Source organism: Sciurus carolinensis, chromosome 1 (genome assembly GCF_902686445.1).
Source record: "Sciurus carolinensis chromosome 1, mSciCar1.2, whole genome shotgun sequence".
In the NCBI taxonomy this organism is placed as follows: Eukaryota; Metazoa; Chordata; class Mammalia; order Rodentia; family Sciuridae; genus Sciurus; species Sciurus carolinensis.
In genome coordinates this window covers 106,822,234-106,848,538 of record NC_062213.1, presented here as the reverse complement: position 1 = coordinate 106,848,538, position 26,305 = coordinate 106,822,234, and the positions used below count along the sequence as shown (strand labels likewise).

Genomic DNA, 26,305 nt, shown 5'->3' with positions numbered 1-26,305 from the left:
TAATCCCAAGATAGCTATAGTTAGGCTCCTTCACCAAAGCTTCTGGCAAGCTGTTTTTAGTATTTAGCCGAAGTCATAAACACCCTGATTCAGCATATGTACTCAAGGTCATAAACATCTGCTTGTGAGCATGTGATCACATATGTAACCTGTTGGCAATGTGCCTTCTTTGTTTGGTCTGCGTATTAAAAAGCTCCATGAAATGACTCAGGGGCTGGGGTCTGGGGGTTGCTATTGCTTCCAAATAAAGCATGTCTGCTATCTGAACTGTGCCTTGCATCTTCTTTCACCTCCTGGGATCCCAAATCTGTTTCCCAAGGTCTGAGCCCCTGCAGGACACCCGGTGTGGAAAGCAGTGACTTGGATCATAATCTCTGCACTTGTGCTGGGAACTTCCTGTGCAAAGGTGCAGGACAAAATTGTCCAGTTGCTATGGTGACACCCTGCCTGAAGAAACTCTGTGCAAAGGCAAGGAATTATATCAGTCTTCACCTTGAGATCAGACACCAGCTGTCAGGGATAAAGAATTCTGGGCATAATAAGATAACCACAATGTCTCACAAGTGCCACAACCTTCCAATCTGTCTTCTTTGGAGAAAGTTTTCCACAAATAACCTTTTGATAATAAACACTGTATAATAAATGTGCTGTACCTGCTCTGGGTCACTGTTCTTCCATCAGAGGACAGTGTCCTACCTGGTCCCAGCTTTCTCTCTGTGTGTTTGTTGTCTTTCTTAATCCCCCATTGCCCTTTTCTGGTTTTCTAAGGTTTGGTCGTGCAGGTCATGGCCTCCCAGCAACTGGAAGGCTGAGACAGGAGGATGGGGGTGGGAACAGAGCCCTACTTGGATTTAATTAAATTTTTGTTTCTTGTCTCTGAAATAAGTTCTAACAACTACAACCATTAATGACTCACATGTTGCAAAACTCAGTAGAAAATTCTTTCTTCATATTATTTAACATATTTAGCTTATTGTAGAGTACCTTTTCTGTGGAACTTATTGTCCCCTTCACTTTTTTGAAACTTCCTTTTGGTTTTTATAAATTCTACCTTTTAATCTACTCAATATATTTTCCAATTTTACTCTCAAAACAACATTTAAATATTTGAGTTCCTCAAGTCATGTCCTTCTACTTCTTTCTTCCTGGATGTTGTTATATGTTTCTATGGCTTTAAAGTTCATCAATATCCTGAAAACTTTCTGATTATTGAGTCTAACACCAACCTCTTTTCTAAATTCCAGACTCGAATATCGAATAATTTCAATGACATTCTAGATGCTCATGAATATTTAAATGTCAACATGTCCAAAATTGAATTGTTTTTCCATTAAAAATGGAAGTTTGCATTATTCAAGACAACACAGGAAAAAAATGGAAACACATTTTATAGGTTAACAATAAACATGAAGCAACTGAAATTAAAAATAATACCTTTTACAATCACTCCAAAGAAAATGAAACCTTTAGGTGTATATTAACAAAACATGTATAGGATTTGTATTATGAAATTATGAAGAAAGAAATCAAAGAAGACCTAAGCAAACAGATATACAATGTTTATAGATTTAAAGATTTAACATAGTAAAGATGTCAATTCTCCTCACACTGACCAATAGGTTTAATATAATTCCTATAAAAATTCTGGTGTGTTTTCTGAGTTTACTTTTATTATTTGGAAAATTATAAGGAAAAGTAAAAATCCTACTACAATAACTAAAACAATCTTGACAAAGTAAGACAAAGTGGGAGAAATCCCTCTTCCCAACATTAAAACTTACTATATATAGTTATAGTAATCAACACAATGTTGCCTAGAATTGGTAGAGAGAACATAGATCAATGGAACACAATGGAGAACATATAAATAGACTCATACAAATAGTCTTGATTGAATTTTCATTAAAGGTGCAAAACTAATTCAATTAAAAAAAGGATCACCTTTTCAACATGTGATGTTGGAGTCATTGATCTAATACCTTACAGATACTCAATATTACAGAAATATTAACTAAAAATGAATCATACATTTAAATGTAAAAGTTAAAAAATGTAGGAAAAAGTCTTTAGAACTTAGGGCTAGGCAAAGAGTTCTTAGATTTAACATTCAAAGTAGGATCCATAAGAGAATAATTTCATAAATTAAAGTTCATCAAAATTAAAAACTTTTGCTCTGCAAAAGACCCTGTGAAGCTGGATGCATTGGTGCACACTTGTAATCCTGGTGGCTCAGAAGTCTAAAGCAAGTTCAAGGCCAGCCTCAGCAATTTAGCAACATACTGTTGCAAAGGTAAAGCACTGCTGTGCTCAATCCCCATTACAAAAACCAAAACCAAAACCAAAACCAAACCAAACCAAACCAAAACAAAACAAGCAAAAAACCTATAAAAAGGATGGTCTGGGGAAAATCATGTCAAAAGACTATAAAGAATATATAAGAAATCTCAAAAGCCAATAGTAAAAATATGAACAATCCAATTAGAAAACAGAAAAGAGGATACAGGTGGCAAATAAGTACATGAAAAGATGTTCAGTCATTACAGAAAAGCAAATCAAAACCACAATGAGATATTTCTATACATTAATCAATCAAATAATATTAAAAGGAAATAAATAAAACAAGTGGGTTAGTTTTGTAACTCTTTAGATCCTTCCTGGAAGGTAACAGTGTTAACATATATTTAAAAAAAATTTTTTTTAGCTGTCTATGAACTTTTAATTCATTTATTTATATGTCGAGCTCAGAATCCAACCCAGTGCCTCACACATGCTGGGCAAGTGCTCTATCACTGAGCTACAACCCCAGGCCACCAGTGTTAATATTTATCTTAAGTGGTATGTATCTATTTAGAATAGCTGTGTATTGATTAACAGTATAAAAAAGAAATTTCAAGAGATTTCTCTATCATGCATATTATTATACATCAGTCAACTACATAATTATAAATAGAATGCTCATGGCCAGTGTGGTGGCTCGCCTGTAATCCCAGTGATTTGAGAAACTGAGGCAGGAGGGATCATGAGCTCAAGACCACCCTGTGTAACCTAGTGAGACCTTGTCTCAAAATAATAAAAGGGCTGGGATGGCTGGGCTCTAACTTAGTGGAAGAGCATTCCTGAGGACAATCCCCAGTACCGAAAAACCAAGCAAACAACAACAACAAAACAAAGCCCAGAATGCTCAGGTGATAGGAACCTGTGTGGAATTTTAAAATATGTTCTTTTTTCACTGATTTTTTTCCTGTAATAAACACCAGTGTAAAAACTTGTGAAATTTATAACTGTGTAATTCTGAATGGATTATCCTTTGCAAAACCACAGGAAGCTGATTATCATTGAATTGGAATATCTCAGATATACTCTGGGTCTTAAGAAATTACATTATTTGTAACAATACTTCAAGATGCATATATTTCTAGCTTAAAGATAATGGACACTGATACCTTGGGTTTCCAAAGAAGTTTATTGTAACAAGCTTCATTCACTCAAATTATCTAAGTGATAATGATTTCAAACTAATTTTAGACAGTTGTTGGTGTGGGACCAAGTGTATGAGTCATCAAGATGATATGAATTAATTGAATAGTTTATTGAGTATTTGAAGGTACATCATTTGAATACAGAAACTGACAATTCTGCTTCTAGGTAGAGGTTCAAATTGGGAATTATCCAAATAATAAAAGTAATTTAGGGCTGTGGCTGTGGCTCAGTGGTAGAGTGCTTGCCTAGCATGTCTGAGGCACTGGGTTCGAGCCTCAGCACCAAATAAAAATAAATAAAATAAAGGTATCATGTCCACTTACAAAAAATATTTTTAAAAAACTAATTTAAAAATTAGTCCTGATATTTGTATGTTAATAATTAAGAGGCTAAAGATTTTTTTTTTTTTAATTCCCTTTAGAAATAAATGTTCCTGGAGTCAGGTGTGGTGGCACATGCCTATAATCCCAGAAACTTGGGCATCTGAGGCAGGAGGATCACAAGTTTGAGGTCAGTCTCAGCAACTTGACAAGTTAAGTACATGAAAAGATGTTCAGTCATTACAGAAAAGCAAATCAAAACCACAATGAGATATTTCTATACATTAATCAATCAAATCATATTAAAAGTAAATAAATAAAACAAGTGGGTTAGTTTTGTAACTCTTTAGATCCTCTTCCACTAAGTTAGAGCCCAGCCATCCCAGCCCTTTTATTATTTTGAGACAAGGTCTCACTAGGTTACACAGGGTGGTCTTGAGCTCATGATCCCTCCTGCCTCAGTTTCTCAAAATAAAAAACAGAAAGGACTGGGAATGTCTCTGGTTTTATTGCCAGAGAAAGAAGGAAAGAAAGAGAGAGGGGGGGAGGGAAGGAAGGAGAAAGAGAAAAGAGGGAAGGGAGAAGGAAAGGAGGGAGGGAGAGAGAGAAAGGAAGGAAGGAAATAAGGAAGAAAGAGAAGGAAGAAGGAAGGAAGGAAGAGAGAGAGAAGGAGAAATAGTTCTGCCAAATACTTTAGAAGTTAAGCATTGCTTTAAAATTTTTCCAGTACTCTAAGTTTTGCTGCTTTTCAATGTAAGGTTGCTAGTAGAGTGATATTTATTTTAAGATATAATTCTGAGTCTATTTAAGAATATTTTAGAATCAGTACAAATGAATTATAATGCTGTGATCATTATTCTTTGGTTCACGGATTTAAACATTCTCAGATACAGGGCCCATTATTAAAATGTAAACATGATTCCATGGCACAAGACTTAAAGATTTTATCATGAATTCTTCTCTGTAGTAGAGGAAGGCCCTTGAAGAATTCAGCATGAATATAGTTTTTACAAAGTCAGAAACTGGATTGAGACTGAAGTTTAGAATCAGACAAAACAGGTGTCACCAGGTCAAAGGAGATATGGCTAGGAAAATTAAAGTTTAGTGGCAGAACTCTTTTCTAACAATGCCTCCTTAAAAATGCCTTAAAGGAATGAGACTATGAGCCTAGCATCCAACAGAATTTGTTTACATAAGTGACATCTTAAAAAGTATAATGAAGTTATTTCCATATCCTGTTCAAGTGCTTAGATTTTCATAGAGTCTCAACTCTGCTATAATTAGCTGTGAGAAACCAAACAAATAGAAGCATATATTTGTTTCAATTTTTCTTAGCCTTCCACCAAAAAAAAAAAAAAAATTTGGATTACATAACTTCTACACATCTAACGTTGTATCAGTTTATGGATTGTTATTCATACTTCTAATTGGTTCAACTGCTTTTTCTGTAGGCAATTCAAAGTTAAATTTCAAGTTGAATTGTCACAGCACCTGTAGGAATGGAGCCACAATTAATGACGCTGTTCCTCACTTACTGTATACTTGTCAGCTTGTAGGGACCCAATATTTTGTAAACAAAGTGGAAGAATGTCAAATTCAATAATGACAACAAAATATTTATTAAGTCAATAATAAGGAACTCTGGGAGAGTGTGACCTTAAGGTCCCAAAGTCCTCTATTCCTGACAATTTGGTTTTTTAAATTTTTATTTTTTTAAATGTCAGTCCATGATTGCCCTTGTTTTGACCCAAGAGGACTGTGTGGGAAGTTTGTCTCTGAGATAGTGCTGAAGCATACTGCTCTGCAGAGTGTCTGGAGCCGAAGTGTATGTAGTGTCCCCCTCTCCACACTTGATAAATAGGGAAAAGGCCCAGTTTGCTCCAGCTGAAGAGTTGAAGTAGCCAAATCTCTCCATACTCATTGTGTGAGGAAAAGAACAGTCTAAATGTGAGTATTTTGTCTTCTTTAAAATGAGAAAATTTTATAATTTTATGCTGTTAAAAATGAATGTTAAGTTTTTGGCAATTTACTTTATTACTAAACTGTAAGATGTTAATAATGGTATTTTTGAAATCTTTAATTTCCACTCTTGCAAATTAATTTTTGCAAATTTGAGTAAACTGGTTATTGTTACTGTGAGACCCAAACCGTAAAAAAGCATTTTTCCCTCAAAAATAAGACATTTAATTAAGAAAAATAGAATATATAGTAATTTGGCTTTCTCCTAAAAAATGTCAAGCCAACTTTGGACTGTAGTTGAACTTTGTTTAACATTTGATGTAATAACCTAAGTTGTTTCACAATATTTACTGTAGTATTTACTAAAAAGAACTTGTTTTTAAATCAAGAGCTTATTGAGGGACTGGAGTTGTAGCTCATTGTTAAAGCACTTGCCTACCACAGATGAGGCCCTGGGTTCAATCTTCAGCACCAAATAAATAAATAAATGAATGAATAAATAAAATAAAGATTAAATTCTTTAAAAAAAGAGCTTACTAATGCATTATTTTTTTGAACAATAGATTGTATATAACTTACAAAAACATGAAATAGGGCTGAAGATACAAAATACTAATTTAATAGTCTTTATTTTTCCAAATATTAGTCTGTTTTCTCTTTTTGCTATTTTAAGTTATGAAAATTACTTGACAATATTAATTAAATTTTTTTCATTTAAAGCTATATATGAAATTGTATGGATCAATTTATGTGAAATGCTAGAATAGACAAATCCACCGAGAAAATAGAATGGTTGATTATCAGGTACTAGGGGGAAGAGGGAATGAGGAGTGACTGTTAATGGATATGTGATTACTTCTGGGGGTGATTAAAGTATTCTGGAATTAGATGGTGGTAATAGTTGCATACTCTGAATGTTCTTGAAGTGTACATTTTAAAAGAGTAATTTTATAATAAGATCTCGTTAAAGCTGCTGTAATAAAAAAAAAACTACATGAAGACTATATAGTGTAAAATGTCCTCTATATTCTAAAGTATTAACTCTTATAAAGGAATCAATGAAGCTTAATTTGTGTTGTTTAAATGTATTCTTCTCATTTTCCTTGGTTCCAATAAGCTTAAAGAAGCCTTACCATGAAAAGTCTTTTTATAATTATGTATCAAAGGACAACACTTCCAAGAAAAATGTTTTTATAATTATGTATCATTCTTTTAGTAGAGGCTACTAGGAAAACTAAAATGTTTTTCTTGTGAAGCAATCTAGCTATCAATTGTATCAACCATGATTCATTTATTCATCATTCAAGTGACATACATTGCAAGAGTAAAATGTAAAAAATTTTACATGAAGATTTAGTCTTCAGGAATCATGTTTTTCCTGTCAAAACTTTAGATATGTGAAAGTTAACTAAGAATGGTTCTGATTAAGGAGGAAGAAATGCAAATTTATTTATAGAAGTAAGCATTTATTCAGTAGATGACCATTACAACCTGTGAAAAGCACAGATTTTATAAAAGTTATATTTATTACAGAGAAAGCATAGATTTTGTCTATGTCAAGTTGATCCTCTTGATAAAAGATTCTTTTCTAATGGAGTTTTTTTTTTAAATAAATATTTACTAGGAAAGATAACAAAACAGAACTATTCCAGAACCATTGAAACTTTTCTTTTTAATGGAATAGGAAGTTTTTAAAATTATATACTGCTCTGTATTATTAATAGTTTGCTTAAATGTTTTTAGATTAATTTCATGAATATTTTGAAAGGTTTATTTTATTATGCACATGTATTATAGTACTTTTGTTAAACATTTAAAAGTCTGAAGAAAGTTTAGTGAAAAATATTATGTTGAAAATAGTGCAAATATTAATGTAAACTTGTAAAAGAGATAGATATTTCATATTTTAAAAGGTATCTTTTTTTTTACCAGAGGTTTATTTTTGTATATGTCCTGTCTATAACCTGGAGTAAAACTAGTCCATAAGCTGAAAAAAAAAGCTGTGGAAGATAACATTTTAGTACCTTCATTTACCAGTATTATGAGGACTTGCTTTTAGAATATTGTTATTCACAATATTAACCTTGACAGTGGCATTATTATAAGGTATTTATGTGATTGCCAGTATATTGCTACTTTTGTTTAATGTACTACTTCTGGTTTGTTCTATATTATTTTCAAATAAACTCTCAGTCATCAAAGTCTGTATCTAAACAGTATTGAATGCTTTTTAATTTTCAGTCTCCTTCAGATGTTTAATACTCTACTATGGGAAGTTCAATGGTAAATTCAACAAATTTAAAAGGAGAGCAAATAATACCTTCAAGTTTTCACATTCATTTGTAATGTTCTATGATCTAACTGAAACTCAGAAGAGAAACTTGAATAAACCAAACAGAAATATTGCTAAAAAGTAGCATACAAATTAAACCAATAGCATTCAGAATTTTTCAATTGACTTGTTTTAGTAGAGGAAACTACTGTCAGTATTACTGACTGATCCAATTGATATTAGTCCTTACTTTTCAAGGGAAACTTCACTTGAAAGTGCACTGCTATTTGGGGCACTGCTCTTGCTCTCACTGTTGATCCAATACATACTCTATATGACTGTTGGCTATGCCAGTAGAGGACTGGGAGATTCAAATGCTTTTAAAGGAATCTGGATCCTACTAGATGATAAAAGAAACAAATTTCAGAGGTGTTACTATTTTAATCATCTTTATGGTTGTAGAAATCTTAGTCATGAATCTATCACATGAGTAATAAATCAAAGTAAAAGATTATCCAATCATCTCAGAAGCTATCACAAAAGTTTTTCACGTATGTATACCTGTTAGCATGGTTTAAAGCCCTTCTTCTCCTTCTTCATGCCAGGGATTGAACCTAGGGGCACTTACTAATGAGTCACATCCCCATCTCCCCCTGGGCTTTAAATTTTGAGATTAGGATCTCACTAAATTGCATAGAGCCAAATTGCCCAGGCTGGATTTGAACTCACAATCCCCCTGCCTCAGTGCCTGAAGCCCCTGGGATTATAGGGGTGTACCACTGTGCCTGTCTTTGTTTTCTAATGGACAGCATAAAGTTATGAAATACAATAGCCTTGACAGTGATCTTTATTTTCTTCCAATAGCTTCCAATTTCTTAAACTGGGATATCCTATTTAATTCTATTCAAAGATGTAATCTTTTTGGAGTTCCTTCCTAGAAAATAACAAAAATAATTTTTCCCATAAGGAGAGTTTTAGATTTTTAAAATTTTTCCTCATGATAACTTAAAATTTTTAAGTTTTACAATTAAAACACTTTTTTGGAGTAACTAATAAACTATCATGATTAGTTAAGCAGAACCAAAATTAATGTTAATATTTAGCATACCACAGAGCTGTGAGAAATATTTACGAAGGACTTAGAAGAGAAAAAAAGCTCTACAAAAGCTATTGCTTTCCTATTCTTTAATTTCTTCTATAATTATGAAAAAGCTCAATTTTTCTTCCTAATTAATCCTAAGTTAGAATGCTGAGCTCCAGAGACCATTAGAATAATAATTTTGGGAATCAATTATTGTGAAGAATTGTGCTGAGTTTTAATACACTAATTAAACTCTCTCAACAATTTTGATATGAGCATTTCACTACTTCTACAAATGAGAAAGTTAAGGGTTAGGGAGGTGTTTTTTCCCCCGATTGGTACTGTATTAAATACAAAGCCTTGCATGTGCTAGGCAAGTGCTCTATCACTGAATTATATCTCCAGCCCCAGGATAGTTTAATAACTGGTAAGTAAGTGGTGAAAGCAATCTATGAGGCCTAGCTTGAAAGCTTTTACAAATAAGCTTAATATAATAATAATTAATAAATTTAATACTTTTATGAATAACTTAATAAACTTGGTACACTTTAAAAAAATATATTTTTAGGGACTGGGGTTGTAGCTCAGTGATAGAGCAACTTTGTAGATGGTCACAATACCTTTATTATTTATTTATTTATTTATTTTTAATGTGGTGCTGAGGATCTAATCCAGTGCCTCAAACATGCTGGGCAAGCACTTTACTGCTGAGTTACAACCCCAAGCCAGTAAACCTGGTAAACTTTTACAAATAACGTTATAGCTGATAATGATGACTACCTACCAAAATTTATTAAGTTATTTGTAAAGAGCTGAGCAATAAGAAATTGGTGAAATTAAATAATTTGATGCTTAGAGATATGAAAATCATCATTTTGTCAATTAAAGTGTAAATATAAATTATGTATAAATTTTGCTAAACTTTTAAAAAATGCATTGTACTATCAGATCATATTGATTTAATAATCACCATTTCAAATAGTCTGCAAATTTTTGCTTCTTCAGGTTTAATTCTGAAAGGTCCAGCATTGTCTGAAGTGAATGAAGCAGTGGGAACTGGACCAGAGAATGGCAAACACTTATGTCACTACATTTGATGGGTACTGTCTTGCTGAACCCATGCAGTACTATGGTATGTAAATAAATAAATATTTTGTAGGAATTATGGTTAATTACAGAAATTTTTTTTAGAAAGAAAGTAACAAATGAATAAATAATTTCCTACAAGAAAAAATATTAATTTTAAAAACCAGTAATACATTGTTAGTGCAGAATCAAAGGTAAAGAGGAAAAGATCTAACAGTCTAAAATTGTATTCAATTAAAAAGTTAACATATATATTTGAAGTTATTTTTAGGAATTAGTTGAAGCTAGTCTTTATGTAAGTTAGTAAATGAAATTCACAGTAATTATTTAACATACTTGAAATTTTAGTGTCAATGTAAGTGTCTTGTAAGGGCAAGAAGGAAAACAATACAGAGACAATAAATTTTTAAATTTTTATTTTTTTTACAAACAGACAAAAGCAATAATAAAAATTTAATCTTACAGTTTTTAAAAAGTAATTTAAACTATTTTTCCCGACAATGAAACATTAGCCAGTATTCTACTGGGGTGAAAAAGACAGTTTTTTTTTTTTGTTTTGATTATCATTCAAGAAAAAGTCTCCTTCCTCCCCTTTTCCTCCTATCCTTCTCCTCCTTCTCCCCTCCTCCTGTTTTTTCCTCCTCCTCCTCCTCTCCTCCTCCTTGTTTCTTCTTTTTTAAGTCTACATTGTTTTATTGATAATCTTTCTTCTTATATCAGGCTATTAGTATTCATTCAACCCTTAATGTTGCATTGGATGCTCTAAGATTGTAAATGACTTATGTGAAATGATAGAAATTGTACTGTTCACCAATCTTTGTGGCAGAATTTTTTGGCTAAGAATAAGTCATCACCGGGTGATTCAGCACCAGGAAAAGTACAACTGTTATTGTTACTAGTTATAGACACAGAGCAACTAAATGTTCTGGGGTTCTTCTGGAGTCAATATTTTGGATTTAAATTCAGTAACTCTTCCAAACACAGGAAGTAAGTTGGTGTTTGGGAATGTCTGATAATAATGATATGCATTAGATGTCATTTTATAGTTTATATATGCTTTTAATTCTCATATTTTATTTCATTCTTACATAATCCTGCTAAGTTGGTAAATTTTTCCCCCAGATAAACAACAAAACAAGGAACTAGTAATTTAAATTGAACTATAAATGACAAAGGAGAATATTGATGTATTAAATGGGAAGTTCAAACAAAAACACTTCTTAACTAGATAAACTAAAACTGTGTGTTAGCTTGTCTTTCTTTTTTTTTTTTTTTTGAGGGTGGAATAACTTATTAATTTATATTGTTTATGACCTGATTACACTAAAATCAATATAATTGGGACAAGGAAAATGCAGAAGATAGGGAAAATCTTCCATTTCAAACACTTCTACTTAGGAAGGAAGATGGAATTGGTATATGAGCCATTAGCAACCATTGCCCTTTCTTCAACTCCTGATCAACCTCTACATACCTTTGAGATGGTGGCTTTTATCATATATTGTAATGGGACATAGTAGACCTGTTAAACTCTTTGTTGAGCATGAAATATTTTGAAATTTGAAAAAATATTAAGAAATTTTGACTTTTTACTGTTTGCTCTCTCTTTTTTTTTTTTTTTTAAATAAAACTAGATATTTTGCCAGAACAAACTGATTATCAGCTGCACAACTCTGATTTTCAAGACTCACCTTATTGCCAATATTCTACTGCTCAGTTTCCTCTGGCTTTACAGTCCCAATCTTTACAAAACCATTTCAACACCTATAGCTTGGATCCACAATACAGTGGTGATGGACAGTGTGGACTTGATTCTTTTGAATTAAATAAAACCACATATGTGATTGCTCGCAATGTCGAAGATGGATACCCTGGAATAAAAAGGTCCAGGACAACTTGTTCTTTGCGAATGAAGGGACAGGAAGAACTCTGTGTAGTTTGTGGTGATAAAGCCTCGGGATATCATTATAATGCACTTACTTGTGAAGGTTGCAAAGGTAAGGATAAAATTAAAACTGAAATCTTAGTGTTCACTGAAGAGCCATGACATTTCAGAAATATGAGAATACTCTTTCTTTTGAAGTGTGAAAAACCAAATCAGAGAGAGCCATGGCATGTTTAAAGCAATCAACCTATGGGAGCAAAGACATGAAAATAAAATAAAAACTTTAAGTTTAGTTTTCATTTTTGATGAGGGCTTTCACATTTAAATATAAAATTCAATATTTATATAACAGAAGGATTCCCTATTCCTAGAAGAATCTGATGCTGGAATAGATCTTTTGAAAAAGATCTGAATTTTAAATATTACTTCTTTTTATGTGGTTGATATAAGTGGTGTATTGGAGGGAATTTGCATTAAATGACTTTTAATATTCTAAGTCTATTTTTCTTTCTCTCTCTCTCTCTCTCTTTTTAAAATTTTTTATTTTGGTGATGGGGATCAAACCCAGGCCTTCACACATCCTAGGCAAGTGCTCTACCACTGAGCTATGTCCCCAGCCCTTTATATAATTTAATTTTTTTTTTTTTTTTTTTTTTTTTTTTTTTTGGTGGTGGTGCTGGGGATTGAACCCAGGGCCATGCGCTTGTGAAGCAAGCACTCTACCAACTCAGTCCTATAATTTAATTTTTGATACAGGGTCTCACTAAATTGCCCAAGCTAGCTTCCAACTTGTAATCCTCTAGTCTCAGCCTCCTGAGAAGCTGGGATTACAGGCCTGTGCCACCATTCATATCTTGAAAATTTTTTTTTTTTTTTTAAGAAAAATTGAAGGTCTGAAAATGAAGACCAAAACTGACAATGACATTTGCAAAGAATGAAACAGTCTTTGATTTTGAAAAATTTTGAAGTACTCTTGCATTTTTAAATTCATAAATGCAGGATTGGGGATGTAGTTCGGCAGGTAGAGCACTTGCCTAGCTTAAGTGCAAGGCCCTAGGTTTGAACTTCAGCACTGGAAAAACAAAACAAAACAAAACCATAAGTGCAGTATTAGGAATGAACCTGAAATGATCAGGCCAATATGGCATAGGTAAAGATATTAGTTAGAGGTCAAGTTAAATTTTATTCTCAGAAAACCTATCACTTGCAAAGAATAGCCAAATGAAGACCATAGGGAATGAACTTTGTAAATAGGACAGTGGAGCAAGTGTGTGCTACTCTTGAAATGTAGGATTTTGCTATTAAAACTAGGTTGAAAAATGAGGCATAGTTCTGAAAACCTGAACTAAGACTTTTACTTTGTTAAATCTAAGCCATGGAACTCACCCTCCCAAGAGCATATGGCAGGGTTTTAAAGAGGGCACTAAGCTTAGTAACTTAACTATTTGAAATGAAAGAAGAGGAGAGCAGGAACTTGCATAGAACAAGAAACAAAGGAGGAAATGGGAAGAGGAACTGTTATGCCTGGATACAGGAGGTGAAATAAAAAAATCTTCCTTCCTTCCACCAATTAAGAACTCTTCACTGTCTTAGACCAAACTAGCAGCACTTTCTCATCTGGGGAAGTACAATAAAAATGGGGAGGGGGCAGGGAGATGGGCAGGTATGGGAGTATGAGGAAAGAAAAGAGGTTTTTCTTATGGTTTTATTTTACATAGTTCAAGAGAACAGTGAGAGATACTTTAGGGAATTTTGATAATCTGTAAAAGTTTTAAAAAATGCTTTTAGATGATAAATTACAGTAAAAATAGAGTTCTCTTAATGTGATAGAATTATTTAGTTTCATTTCCAGGAGTGATTATTGAAAGGAACAATGTTGGTATGTAATATATCAATTAGGAAAGGATTTGACAAATTTCCAGGTAAATGTGTATTAAGCAAAACCTTTTTTTTGAGAGAAAAAAAATAACTTAATTAAAACAATTTAGTTAACTTAACCATTTAATGAAACAGTATATTTTAATAAGAATGACAATTAAGAATACCTATGGTAAAATCTGAAAATTTTTGTTAGGTTTTTTTCGACGCAGCATCACCAAAAATGCAGTATATAGTTGCAAGAATGGTGGTCATTGTGAAATGGACATGTATATGCGTAGAAAATGTCAAGAATGCAGACTGAAAAAGTGTAAGGCAGTAGGAATGTTGGCAGAATGTAAGTATCATTGTGTTTTTTGTTTCGGTTTATTTTGTTGAGGGAATTTAAAATTTTCTTACCTTACTGAGAACTTAATGCATTCTTCAAGTCATCATTTCGAACATTTGTATATATTGTTTAGTCTACTTTTCTAGCAATTAGGATAGCCAATTACCAATCTGAATATTTATTTCCGTAAATCCTGCTCTATAACTATACTGCTCTAATTTTGGAAATAATCATATTTCATCTTAATTAGAAATTCTTGTATTTTTATGTTCCTTAACCTAATGTTATAAATAAATCTGTAAATAACAGAATTTTAAGTTAATAGTTCTCAAAAGCCTACAGGATAACTAGATATATAGAGCTTACTAACAATCAACACATGGGTGTTAAAATACAACTCCATAGGCAGAAGAGGGTATAATCCATGACCTATCTCCTCAGATACTGAACCTGAGGGGTGCTCTACCATTGACCTACATCTCCAGACTCATTTATTTTTTGAGACAGAGTCTTACTAAGTGTCTAATCTTTTTGAATCTTTTCTATATTTACTATATATTTTCTTTAGTTAAATGATATAATTTAATTTCCATAGTAGTACTAAGATTTGGGCATAATTTTCTCAATTCCTTCCCATTTTCCCTGGCTCAACATCCAGATGATTTTTAAGTTAATTTTTTATAAAGTACTATTCATGTTTCCTTTTCCTGTCTAATCTAGCCTTATGCAAACTCCTATTATCTTTTAATTATGCTATTGTATTAGTTTCCTGGACATTTCTCCATTCTCTGTAGTTCAATCAACCTTCAATTTCCGTAATAATCTTTGGTTGTAGACAGTTAGCTTCTTATTGTATCATCTTGAATAATGAAGAGTAGACACTAAGATGTCTGATGTCTCTTCTCATAAGGGCATTAATCCCATCATCAGAGATATCATCTAAACATAATTACTTTCCAAAGGCTCCACCTCAGCACTGGGGATATAGCTCAGTTGGTAGAGTGCTTGTCTCCCATGCACAAGGCCTTGGGTTCAATCCCCAGCACAAAAGAAAAAAACAAAAAACAAACAAACCCAAAGGCTCCATCTCCAGATGCCATCACATTAGGCATTAGAGCTTTAACATATGAAGTTTTTGGGGGATACAATTTGGTTCATAGCAATTCCCAAAATATGGTCTTTTTTTGTGTGGGGGTGGGGATAATAAGGATTGAACCCAGGGGAACTTTTTGACTGAGTCTCATAGCCAGCCCTTTTTATTTTTTATTTTGAGACAGGGTCTGACTAAGTTGCTTAGGACCTTGCTAAATTGCCGAGGCTGTTCTTGAACTTGTGATCCTCCTGCCTCACCTCCTGAGTTGCTGGGATTATAGATGTGCACCATCTTGCCTGGCTTGATAAATTGTCTTTTAACCTATGCCTGAAAGTCTATATAAAAGGGAACTTGTATTCTTCTCAGTCAATCTACAAATAAAATCTGTCCCCTTTTCCTTCAAACTTGAATGAATTATGCAAAGATTGCTGAGACTTGACATGATTGTAGTTATCATGATATATGGATATAAATATTTTTTGAATATTATTCACATGCATATGCATCCAGATTCCTTCCATGATTATTATAGATCTTTGTATTTACCCTTAAATTGACCTAAGAATATCCAATGTGTTTAGTAGTATTTTGATTGATTTTTTTTTTTTTACAGATTAATAATGGTAATAGAATTGGTCATGATTGACCATTGAATCCTGCACAAACAGGCCTGTACAACATTACTTCCTTTCTTTTGGAGTCTTTTTTAAAGATTTGTTCTTTTTAGATATACATGATGGTAGAGTGTATTTTGACATATGATATATATATATATGGAGTATAACTTGTTCTAATTAGGATCCCTTTCTTGTGGCTGTACATGATGTTTATACATGAGTTTCGCTGGTGGTGTATTCAGATATGAACATAGGAAAGTCATGTCCAATTCATTCCACTGTTTTTCCTGTTCGTATCCTCTTCATTCCCTTTTGTCTGATCCACTGAATTTCTATTCTTCTTGCCAACCCCCTTGTTTTGTGTTAGCATCCACATATCAGAGAGAACGTTTGAACTTTGGTTTTTTGCAATTGGCTTATTTATCTTTTGGAGTCTTAATTCCCTTACCATATGGTAATTCTTCAAATATTATATTCCTCATGAATTCTTTTTTCTCTCTTTATTTATTTTTGTACCAGGAATTGAACCCAGGGGTGGCTTAACCATTGAGCCATGGTCCCAGCCCTTTTTCTTATTTATTTTTATTTTGAGTTTGGGTTTTACTAAGTTGCCTGGAGCCTTGCCAAGTTGCTGAGGCTGGCCACAAACTTGTGATCCTCCTGCCTCAGCCTGCCAGGTTGCTGGAATTACAAGTGTGCACCACCATACCTGGCTCTTTTGTTTTAAAATGCCATGTCCACTACCAAATATATCGTACTCAATGTATGACCTTACATGCAGAGTGGAACTCAAATACTTCTATCTTTCTAGTTACTAGGAATACATTAAAATTGATTAAAAGCATGTTGGTTGCATTATTGATCCGTTTTTATCTGTTTCAGCCTTAGTTCAATGTTAGTGGCTGCTGGTGGGTCTAGACCCTAGAATTATTATCTCATGTTGAGTTAAGGGTTAACAAACTACCTCCCTTTTCTTTTACATACAAAATTATTAATTTACTCATCTTTATATAGCTATTAGACTAAACTCAAGGAAGCATAGCTTTAGTCATGATGAATCCTCAGGCATAGACTGGTAGGAGATGAGAGGAAATAAATTGGTGAAGATTCAGGGCTTGTATGAACAACTTAGGAGTATCATTGAATATTGAGGGATGAAGTGATCAGTTTTTTATTCAGTGTTACAAAAAGTGGTATGTCAAAGATATACTTGATTTATTGACAAGGGTATCCCATGTTCATTTTTTAAAATATCTTTATTTTCTTTATTTGTTTTTATGTGGTGCTGAGGATCGAACCCAGTGCCTCACGTGTACTAGGCAAGCACTCTACCACTGAGCCACCACCCCAGCCTCCCATGTTTATTTTTTAAGGTATGATTAGAATAGGTTGTCTTTGGTAGTGACAACATTTGAAATTAGATGAGTTGTAATGCCATGACTCCAGAATACTAGTGAATTAAAATCCTAGCCAGAGTTTGAAAATATAGGGGACTAAGTCCCTTCTTTCAAGGGAGAGAAGTGGTGAGATCTAAATGTTTTTAGGTCCCTAGTCAAATAGGTTAGGGCTCAAAACAAGTCTGTATTTTCACTGGGAAGCTGAAAACCAATAAAAATAACTAAAATGGGACCAAACATCTCAATATATTATCTCATCTAGTTCTAATTATAATCACATGAAGTAGGTAGTGTTAACACCTTTTTTTATGAATGAGGAAAGAAAATCTTAGAGAGTCACACAGCTAAGTGGTAGAGCCTCAATTTAAACTCAGGCATGCTGATCAGTTCCAATGTCTATTATATTAACCATTATACTACATTATGGTCAGAAATATAATGTATGACAGTGACTCTGTGACTGTCAAGATTGGTTCAGAAACATTGCAGAACTGATCTCACAGGCTAAACATACTAGCAATCCTGCTAAGAAGCATTGGAAAAGTCAGAGATTGACATCATATAGAGGTCCTAACATTTATCCTCAGTGAACTTTTCCTTTGTTATTTATTAATGTATTATTCAGTCTACAAAGATCTTTTAAAATTATTTTTCTGTCATATAATATTTGGGATATTTCCCTATAATGTATGATATTGAAAAACTTGATCCAGATTATAGTTTAAAATAATCACTAGAACTAGTTGGAGGATAGAAACTGGGACTTAGCATTAAGAATCTTTGTAGAGATTAACATGCATTCATTAATCAAGTTGCTCAACTAGTTAGTTCTTTATACCAACTATCTTTTTTTTTGAAGGCATGTTGCTTTTTTTATATGACAAATTTCTAGAGACATATGATCTACCCAAACTGATGCAGGAGGACATACACAATTTAAACAGATCAATTTCAAGTAATGAAATAGAGAATCATTAAACATCAAAAGACTTCATAATGATTTTTTTAAAAATAGAAAGATAATTTTTATACAAATTACACATCTAGAAAATTTTTGTTAACGGTAACTCAAAATGAGAAGCAGTAATCAGTGAAACCCAGTATAAATTAATCAGAACAAATCATGTCAGCTTAATTTCAGTTCTATCTTGAACAGGATTCTTAGAATGGATAGATCAAAGAAATACTTTATACAAAGTATGTATACACAAAATTTAACATGTCATTTCATTGCTTGAAATTGATCTGTTTAAATTGTGTATGTCCTCCTGCATCAGTTTGTAGATCATATGTCTTTAGAAATTTGTGATGTCTTCGAGTTTTTCTATTTTATTGGAGTATACATTTTCAAAATAGTTTTTGATTATCTTCTGTATTTCAGTAGTGTCCATCATGATGTTTCCTTTTGCATCACAGATTTTAGTAATTGGAGTTTTTTCTCTCTTTCTCTTTGTTAGCATGGCTAAGTATTTATCAATTTTATTTTTTTTCAAAGAATCAACTTTTTGTTGATTCAATTCAATTTTTTGAATTGTTTCTTTTGTTTCAATTTCATTGATTTCATCTCTGTTTTAATTATTTCCAATCTTCTACTGCTTTTGATGTTGATTTGTTCTTTCTCTAGGGCTTCGAGATGTAATGTTAGGTCACTTATTCCTTGACTTTCTATTCTTTTAATGAATGAGCTCAATGCAATGAACTTTCCTCTTGACCCTGCCTTCATAATGTCCCAGAGATTTCAATATGTTTTATCACTATTCTCATTTACCTCTAAGTATTTTTTAATTTTATCCCTGATTTCTTCTGCTATTCATTTATCAATCAATAGCAGATTATTTAGTCTCCAGGTATTAGAATAGTTTCTATTTTTTATTCTATCATTGATTTCTCATTTATATCCATTACAATCTGATAGAACCAATCTTGACAGTCACAGAGTCACTGTCATACATTATATTTCTGACTATAATGTAGTATAATGGTTAATATAATAGACATTGGAACTGATCAGCATGCCTGAGTTTAAATTGTGGCTCTACCACTTAGCTATGTGACTCTCTAAGATTGTTTTGTACTTGCTAAGAGTTGCTTTGTGGCATAAGATATGGTTCATTTTAGAGAAGAATCTGTGTGCTGCTGAGAAGAAAGTGTATTTGCTCATTGAGGGATGGAATACTATATATGTGTCTGTTATGTCTAAATTATTGATTATGTTATTTAATTCTATCGTTTCTTTGTTTAGTTTTTGTTTGGAGGATCTATTCCAGTAGTGAGAGAGGTGTGTTAAAGTCACCCAATATTATTGTGTTGTGGTCTATTTAATTCTTGAAATTGAGAAGGGTTTGTTTGATGTATATAGACGCTCCATTGTTTGGGGCATAAATATTTATGATTATTATGTCTTGTTGATGTATGATTCCCTTAAGCAGTATGAAATGTCCTTCTTTGTCCCTTCTGGTTAATTTTGGCTTGAAGTCCACTTTGTCTGATATAAGGTTAGAAACCCCTGCTTGTTTATGCAATCCATGTGAGTGATATGTTTTTTTCCCATCTTTTCACCCTTAGTCTGTGTATGTGTTTGCCTACGAAGTGAGTCTCTTGGAGACAGTACATTGTTGGATCTTGTTTTAAAATCCAATTTTCTAGTCTATGTCTTTTGACTGATAAGTTTAGATCATTAATGTTCAGAGTTGTTTTTGAGATATGATTTTGTATTCCTGGTCATTTTGGTTTATTTCTAGTTTTTAATTTGAATTAGTTTCTCCTTCGATTGGCTATTCCTTTAGTGTAGTTCCTTCCTTTGCTGGTTTTCATTTTTTTTTCCATTTCATCTTCATGGAATGTTTTGTTGAGAATGTTCTATAATGCAGGTTTTCTAGTTGTGAATTCTTTTAACTTTTGTTTATCATGGAAGGTTTTTATATTATCTTCAAATCTGAAGCTTAATTTTGCTGGATATAGAATTCTTGGTTGGCATCCGTTTTCTTTAAGAGTTTGGTGTATGTTATTCTAGGACCTCCTAGCTTTGAGGATCTGGGTTGAGAAATCAACTGAGCTCCAAATTGGTTTCCCCCTATACATGATCTTTTTCTCTTGCAGTCTTTTTTTTTTTTTTTTTTTTTTTTTTTTTTTTTTAGCTTTTAATTTTTTACAGACTGCATTTTGATTAATTGCACACAAGTGGGGTACATAATTTTGTTTCTATGGTTGTACTGTCTTGCAGTCTTTAAAATTCTATCCTTATTCTATATGTTAGGCATTTTTCGTTACAATGTGTCTTGGTGTGGGTCTGTTGTAATTTTGTACATTTGAGCTCCTGTAAGCCTCTTGTAGTTGACTTTCCATTTCATTCTTTAGGTTTGGGAAATTTTCAGATATTATTTCATTGAAAAGATTGTAGATTACTTTGGTTTGTATCTCCATGCCTTCATTTATCCCTATAAATCTCAAGTTTGGTCTTTTCATATTTTCACATAATTCTTGGAAGTTCTGTTCATGGTTTCTTAACATCTTCTCTCCATGGTCAAGTCTATTTTCAAGATTATATATTTTATCTTCATTGCCTGAAACTCTGACTTCCAAGTGATGTAGTCTGTTGGTGATGCTGTCCTTGGAATTTTTAATTCAGTTTATTGATTCCTTCATTTCAAGTATTTCTGTTTTTCTTTTTCCTTCAGAATCTTTGCCTCTTTATTCAAGTGATCTTTCACTTCTTGTATTTTCTCTCTGATTTCACTCCTTATACTGTCCTCTACTTTGCAAATCAATTCAACTGTGTATATTCTCAACTTCTTGTCTGACATTTCTTCCACTGTGGTGTCTATGGATTCTGTTATTGTGTATCTTGGTTTGTTTGGGGTGATTTGTTCCCTTGCTTTTTCATGTTGTTTGTGTGTGTCTACACATCTAACAGTATGGATCTGAGGTAGTAGAGTTTCTACCCTGTGGATTTGTAGTGTCCCTGCATGTTTCCAGTACCTCATTTGTGGAGAAGCTGCCTGTCTGCTTTCTTGGTTTCATGCCATGGAGCAACCAGGAAAGTGACATCCTCTATTCTGCCATCTTGAAAACCACTCAGTAACCTTTCTTGATACGTTTTAAATGATTTCATATTTGTGAACCCAGGGGTGCTTAACCACTGAGCCACATCCTAGTCATTCATATGTATGTGTGTGTGTGTATATATATATATATATATATTTAGATTTCACTAAGTTGCTCAAGACCTAGATAAATTGCTGAGGCTGGCTTTGAATCTCCAATCCTTCTGCCTCAGGCACCCCAGCTGTTGAGACCACAGGTGTGCGCCACCACACCTGGCACTTAAAAAAAATTTTTTTTTAATTTTGAGACAGGTTCTAAATAAGTTGATTATGGCTTCAGTTAGTTGCTTAAGTTGACTTTGTACTTGCAATCCTCCTAACTCAGTGTTCCAAGTCCCTGGGATTACAGGTGAGCACCATCATGCCCAGCTTAAATGGCTTCGTATTTGGATATATTCTTGTTCCCTAACAAAATAATGAAATCATTTAGAAAGAGACTATGGCTTTTGTTCTCCATTTTCGCTCCTGATATAATATTTTCAATTAATTAATAATTTTGATTCTGAGGATTGAATGCTAATTTACTGAGAGTCTTACTAAGTTATTGAGGCTGATCTCAAACTTGCAACCCTTCTGCCTCAGTCTCCCAAGTTGCTAGGATTACAGGTGTGTACTACAGTGCCCAGCAAGTTTTGGTTTTATTTATTTATTTATTCATTCATTTATTTAGCATTAGTGATCAAACCTAGGGTCTCATGCATGCTAGGCAAGCACTCTGTCACTGTACTGCACCCCCAGCCTATAATATTTTTAATACAATAGATACGTTTTAAATGCTTGTAAAAATGACTGACACATGAAAGGTAAATATTAATGTTTAATATTAATATTTAACTAATTTTAGTAGTGATTTGTGGGAATTGCTGCTGTTCAGGCAGAAGTACCAGTTGAAGATTTAAAAATTCATAAAAACAATAACCCCCAAATTAAAATTGTTTACTCAAATATCACTACCTTGTCTTGTTTATAATAAAAAAAAAAAAAACTTGACTTTACTCTTTTTGAAAAATCACAAGAAGATGTTGATAAGGTATTCTCTATTAAACAGTATTCTCTATTGCTTCCAGGATAAAATTAATGTGGATATTATTATATAAAAATTTAAGTTTATAATTTGGAGGGGCAAATTTATTTTAAATTTTTGTCTGGAATAAAGGAATTTTAGGTATTCATCATAGTTGTATAAGAAAAAGGAGAAAGAAATGTAATAAATTTAATTGCTGTATATATACATACTCCCAAATAAATGTTCTTTGTAAAAAGGCAAGTGTATTATCATGTATGTGTACACTGTAAGACAATTCTCTTAAAAATCTTATAATGTTATTGCCAAGTCAAAATGTTTTACATAAATTTTGTAATATTACAGGTTTACTCACAGAAATCCAATGTAAATCAAAGAGGCTTCGAAAGAACTTTAAGCAGAATAATAGTTTTTACTATAACATTAAAGTGGAAGAGGAAGGAGCAGACAACAAACTTGTATCATCCACCACTAGATCTGGAAAAATGGCAAGACTTTTCTTCATATACAATTTCTTGTTTCTTTAATGATGTTTTGTTTAATGAGTATGTATTAATTTCTCACTATGCTTTCTAGCAGACTCAGGAGAGTATGGAACTAACTCAAGAGGAACATCAGCTTATTAAAAACATTGTGATTGCACATAAAAAATATATTATTCCTTTGGAGGAAACAAAGAAATTTGTATGTATTTATTACTAGCAAGAAATAATTTATAACTAATTTCCTTTAGAAAGTAAAGGAATGAACATAACAGTTTAAAGTTTCAACAGTTGTTTGAAAGAATGTAATGATTTATTAATTATATTCTTTCTATGGGTTAGCTGCAGGAATATGCCAATCCTGAATTGAGTTTTTTACAACTCTCAGAGATAGCCATTCTACATGTACAGGGGCTGATGGATTTTACCAAGGGACTTCCAGGTAATTACTTTATTTTTGGAAAAATTAAAGTAATTTAATACTTTAAATATTTTTTAAAAAATGTTCCCTATTTTAAAATAAGAGGATATTATAAGGAAAACAAAACCTCTATGTTTTCTACCAATACCACTTCTATCAAACATGTTTATTATGTGTGCTTTAATTGATCATGTGGATGAAAATCTAAATATTTAAAAATATCATTCAAATAACTTCAAATACTTAGAGTTAAGATAAATATGTTTATTTGCATGTTTTTGGAAATGATTTGTTTTTATTTTTTAGATGAAACATGAAACAAAAAGAAGATTCCCTGTACAATATTAAAAACATGGAGCCGCTCTTGGCCAAAACTTAGCTATTTACATGTACTCGTAACTCATTGTAAAAATAAATTCTTTAATTCTAAATCAACTATGTTTCAATTTGTTCTTCCTAGAAGAAAAGGATTATCCAGTTCTCATGAAAGTGCCCCAAAATTTTAGCATGTTTAATCAAGAATTTTATTCAAATTTGAAGTTAAATATCATGATTATTCTAAGGGAACATTTAGAATTCATAAGTAAATACATAACTTAAAACATTGAATATTATGTCTGAAAATTATCTTTCATTTTCTATATTTTTGTGATTTTTTTCTTAAAGGATTCGAAAATTTGACCAGCGAGGATCAGACTGCATTACAGAAGGGATCAAAAATTGAAGAGATCTTCCTTCATATGGCCCAACTTTACAATCAGACAGTATCAACCTCTGAAAGTAAAATGACTTTATTTTTAATTTTAATATTTATAATAAAATTTAGCAACAAATGATATAACTGAACTATTCTACATTTCATTTTTACCAATTAGTATAGGAATAAACATCTTACGATAGATATATTTATAGTTCTAATACTTTTTTGTCCTTTTTTTTTTTTGGTACTGGGGATTGAACCCAGAGGAGCTTTACCACTGCATCATATTTCCAATCCTTTTTAATTTTTTAAATTTTATTTTGAGACAGGGTCTCACTAAGTTACTTAAGGTCTCACTAAGTTTCTGAGGCTGACCTTGAAGTTACTTAGGGCCTAAGTTTCTGAGGCTGACCTTGAACATAGTCCTCCTGCCTTGGCTTCCTGAGTCACTGGGGTCACAGGTATATACCACTGTGCCTGGCTTACATTTTTGTCTGTTTTAAAAAGGTATTCCTTTTTTTCAAATTAGAGTTTATGGTTATAAATAGTAGTTGGGTTCATCCCCACAAACTCATACATGTGTGGAAATTGATTTCAGTTCATGATCTCCTACTTCCCCCCTTTTCCATCCCATCCTCTCCACTGCTCCTTCCTCTACTTTACGAGACTTCCTTCCACTTGTCTATTAATTTGTCTTTCATTGATTCTTTAGGTAATCTTATCCTTCATTCACCCTTTCCTTTATTTACTCTAGCTTCTGCATATGAGAAAACATTTGACCTTTGAGTTTCTGAGTTTAATTTCCCTTAGTGTGACATTTCCATTTCCATCCATATACCAGCAAATGTCATAATTTCATTCATTTTAATGACTGAATAGAACTCTATTTTGTGTGTGTGTACACACATATATGTATATATATGTTTGTATGTGTGTTTATTATAGAATCCACCCAGATGCCTGTCAACAGATGAATGGATTAATAAATTTTGATATATATGTGTTTTGATATATATGTGAATATATATATTATATATATATATATGAATTTTATATTGTGAATTGTGCTGCTGTAAACATTGATATGATGGTGTTGCTTTTGTATGCTGATTTTAGATTTTTGGGGAAATTACCCAGAAGTAGGATAACTGACTGGGTCATATGGTGGTTCCATCCTAGGTTTTTGAGGAAACCACATACTGCTTTCCAGAGTGGTTGTACTAGTCTGAAGTCCCACTAACAATGTACAAGTGTTCCTTTTTCCCCACGATGTCGTCAGCCTTTATTGCTGTTTGTATTCTTGGTCATTGCCATTCTGACTGGAATGAGATGGAACTTAGTACAGTTTTGGTTTGCATTTCCTTGATTGCTAGAGATGTTGAACATTTTTGCATATATTTATTGACCTTTCACATTTCTTCTATTGAGACATTTCTGTTTTGTTCTTTTGCCCATCTATTGATTGGATTATTTGCTTTTGGTACTAAGTTTTTTGAGTTCTTTGTATATTCTGGATATTAATCCTGTATTGGAGGAGTAGCTCACCAAGATTTTCTCCCATTCTGTTGTCTCTTTCTACAAGTTCTTGTTTCCTTCAGTGTGCAGAAGCTTTTTAGTTTAATGACATCCCACTTATTGATTGTTGGTTTTATTTCTTGTGCTTTGGGAGTCTTATTAAGGAAGTCTGTTCCAGCACCTCTATGATGGAGCATTGACACTGTGTTTTCTTCTAGTAGTTGTAAGGTTTTTGATCTAATTCTTAAGAATTTGATCCATTTCAATTTGAGTTTTGTGCAGGGTGAAAAATAGGGGTCTAATTTTATTTTTCTACATAAAGCAATCCAGTTTCCCAAGCACCATTTTCTACAAGATTTATTTTTGGCACCTTAGTCAAATATCAGATAACTATAGATCTGTGGGTTTATCTCTGTGTCTTCTATTCCATGGTCTTCATGTCTATTTTGGTACCAATATCATGCTGTTTTTGTTACTACAGTTCTATAGTATCATTTCAGATCAGGTACTGTGATGCTGCCTGCTTCACTTTTCTGCCTTAGTATTGCTTTGGCTATTTTGGGTCTCTTATTCTTCCAAATGAATTTAAGAATTGTTTTTGTTCTAATTCTATGAAGAATGTCATTGGTATTTTGATGGGGATCACATTGAATCTGTATATTGC

The 26,305-nt window shown here is 32.6% G+C and overlaps 1 protein-coding gene across 1 annotated transcript in view; it reads left to right on the top strand.

Annotated features, from left to right (window-relative positions):
- Positions 1–5,611: 5,611 nt before the first annotated feature.
- The window catches only part of LOC124958263 (bile acid receptor-like), a 38,552-nt gene continuing 17,858 nt past the window's right edge, over positions 5,612–26,305 (top strand). Inside the window, exons 1-8 of the mRNA XM_047516136.1 lie at positions 5,612–5,747; positions 10,118–10,244; positions 11,833–12,195; positions 14,158–14,298; positions 22,869–23,011; positions 23,103–23,207; positions 23,348–23,447; positions 24,093–24,206. Coding sequence (XP_047372092.1) covers positions 10,154–10,244; positions 11,833–12,195; positions 14,158–14,298; positions 22,869–23,011; positions 23,103–23,207; positions 23,348–23,447; positions 24,093–24,206 — 1,057 coding nt within the window. The 5' untranslated portion in view covers positions 5,612–5,747; positions 10,118–10,153. The remainder of the gene's footprint in view (positions 5,748–10,117; positions 10,245–11,832; positions 12,196–14,157; positions 14,299–22,868; positions 23,012–23,102; positions 23,208–23,347; positions 23,448–24,092; positions 24,207–26,305) is intronic.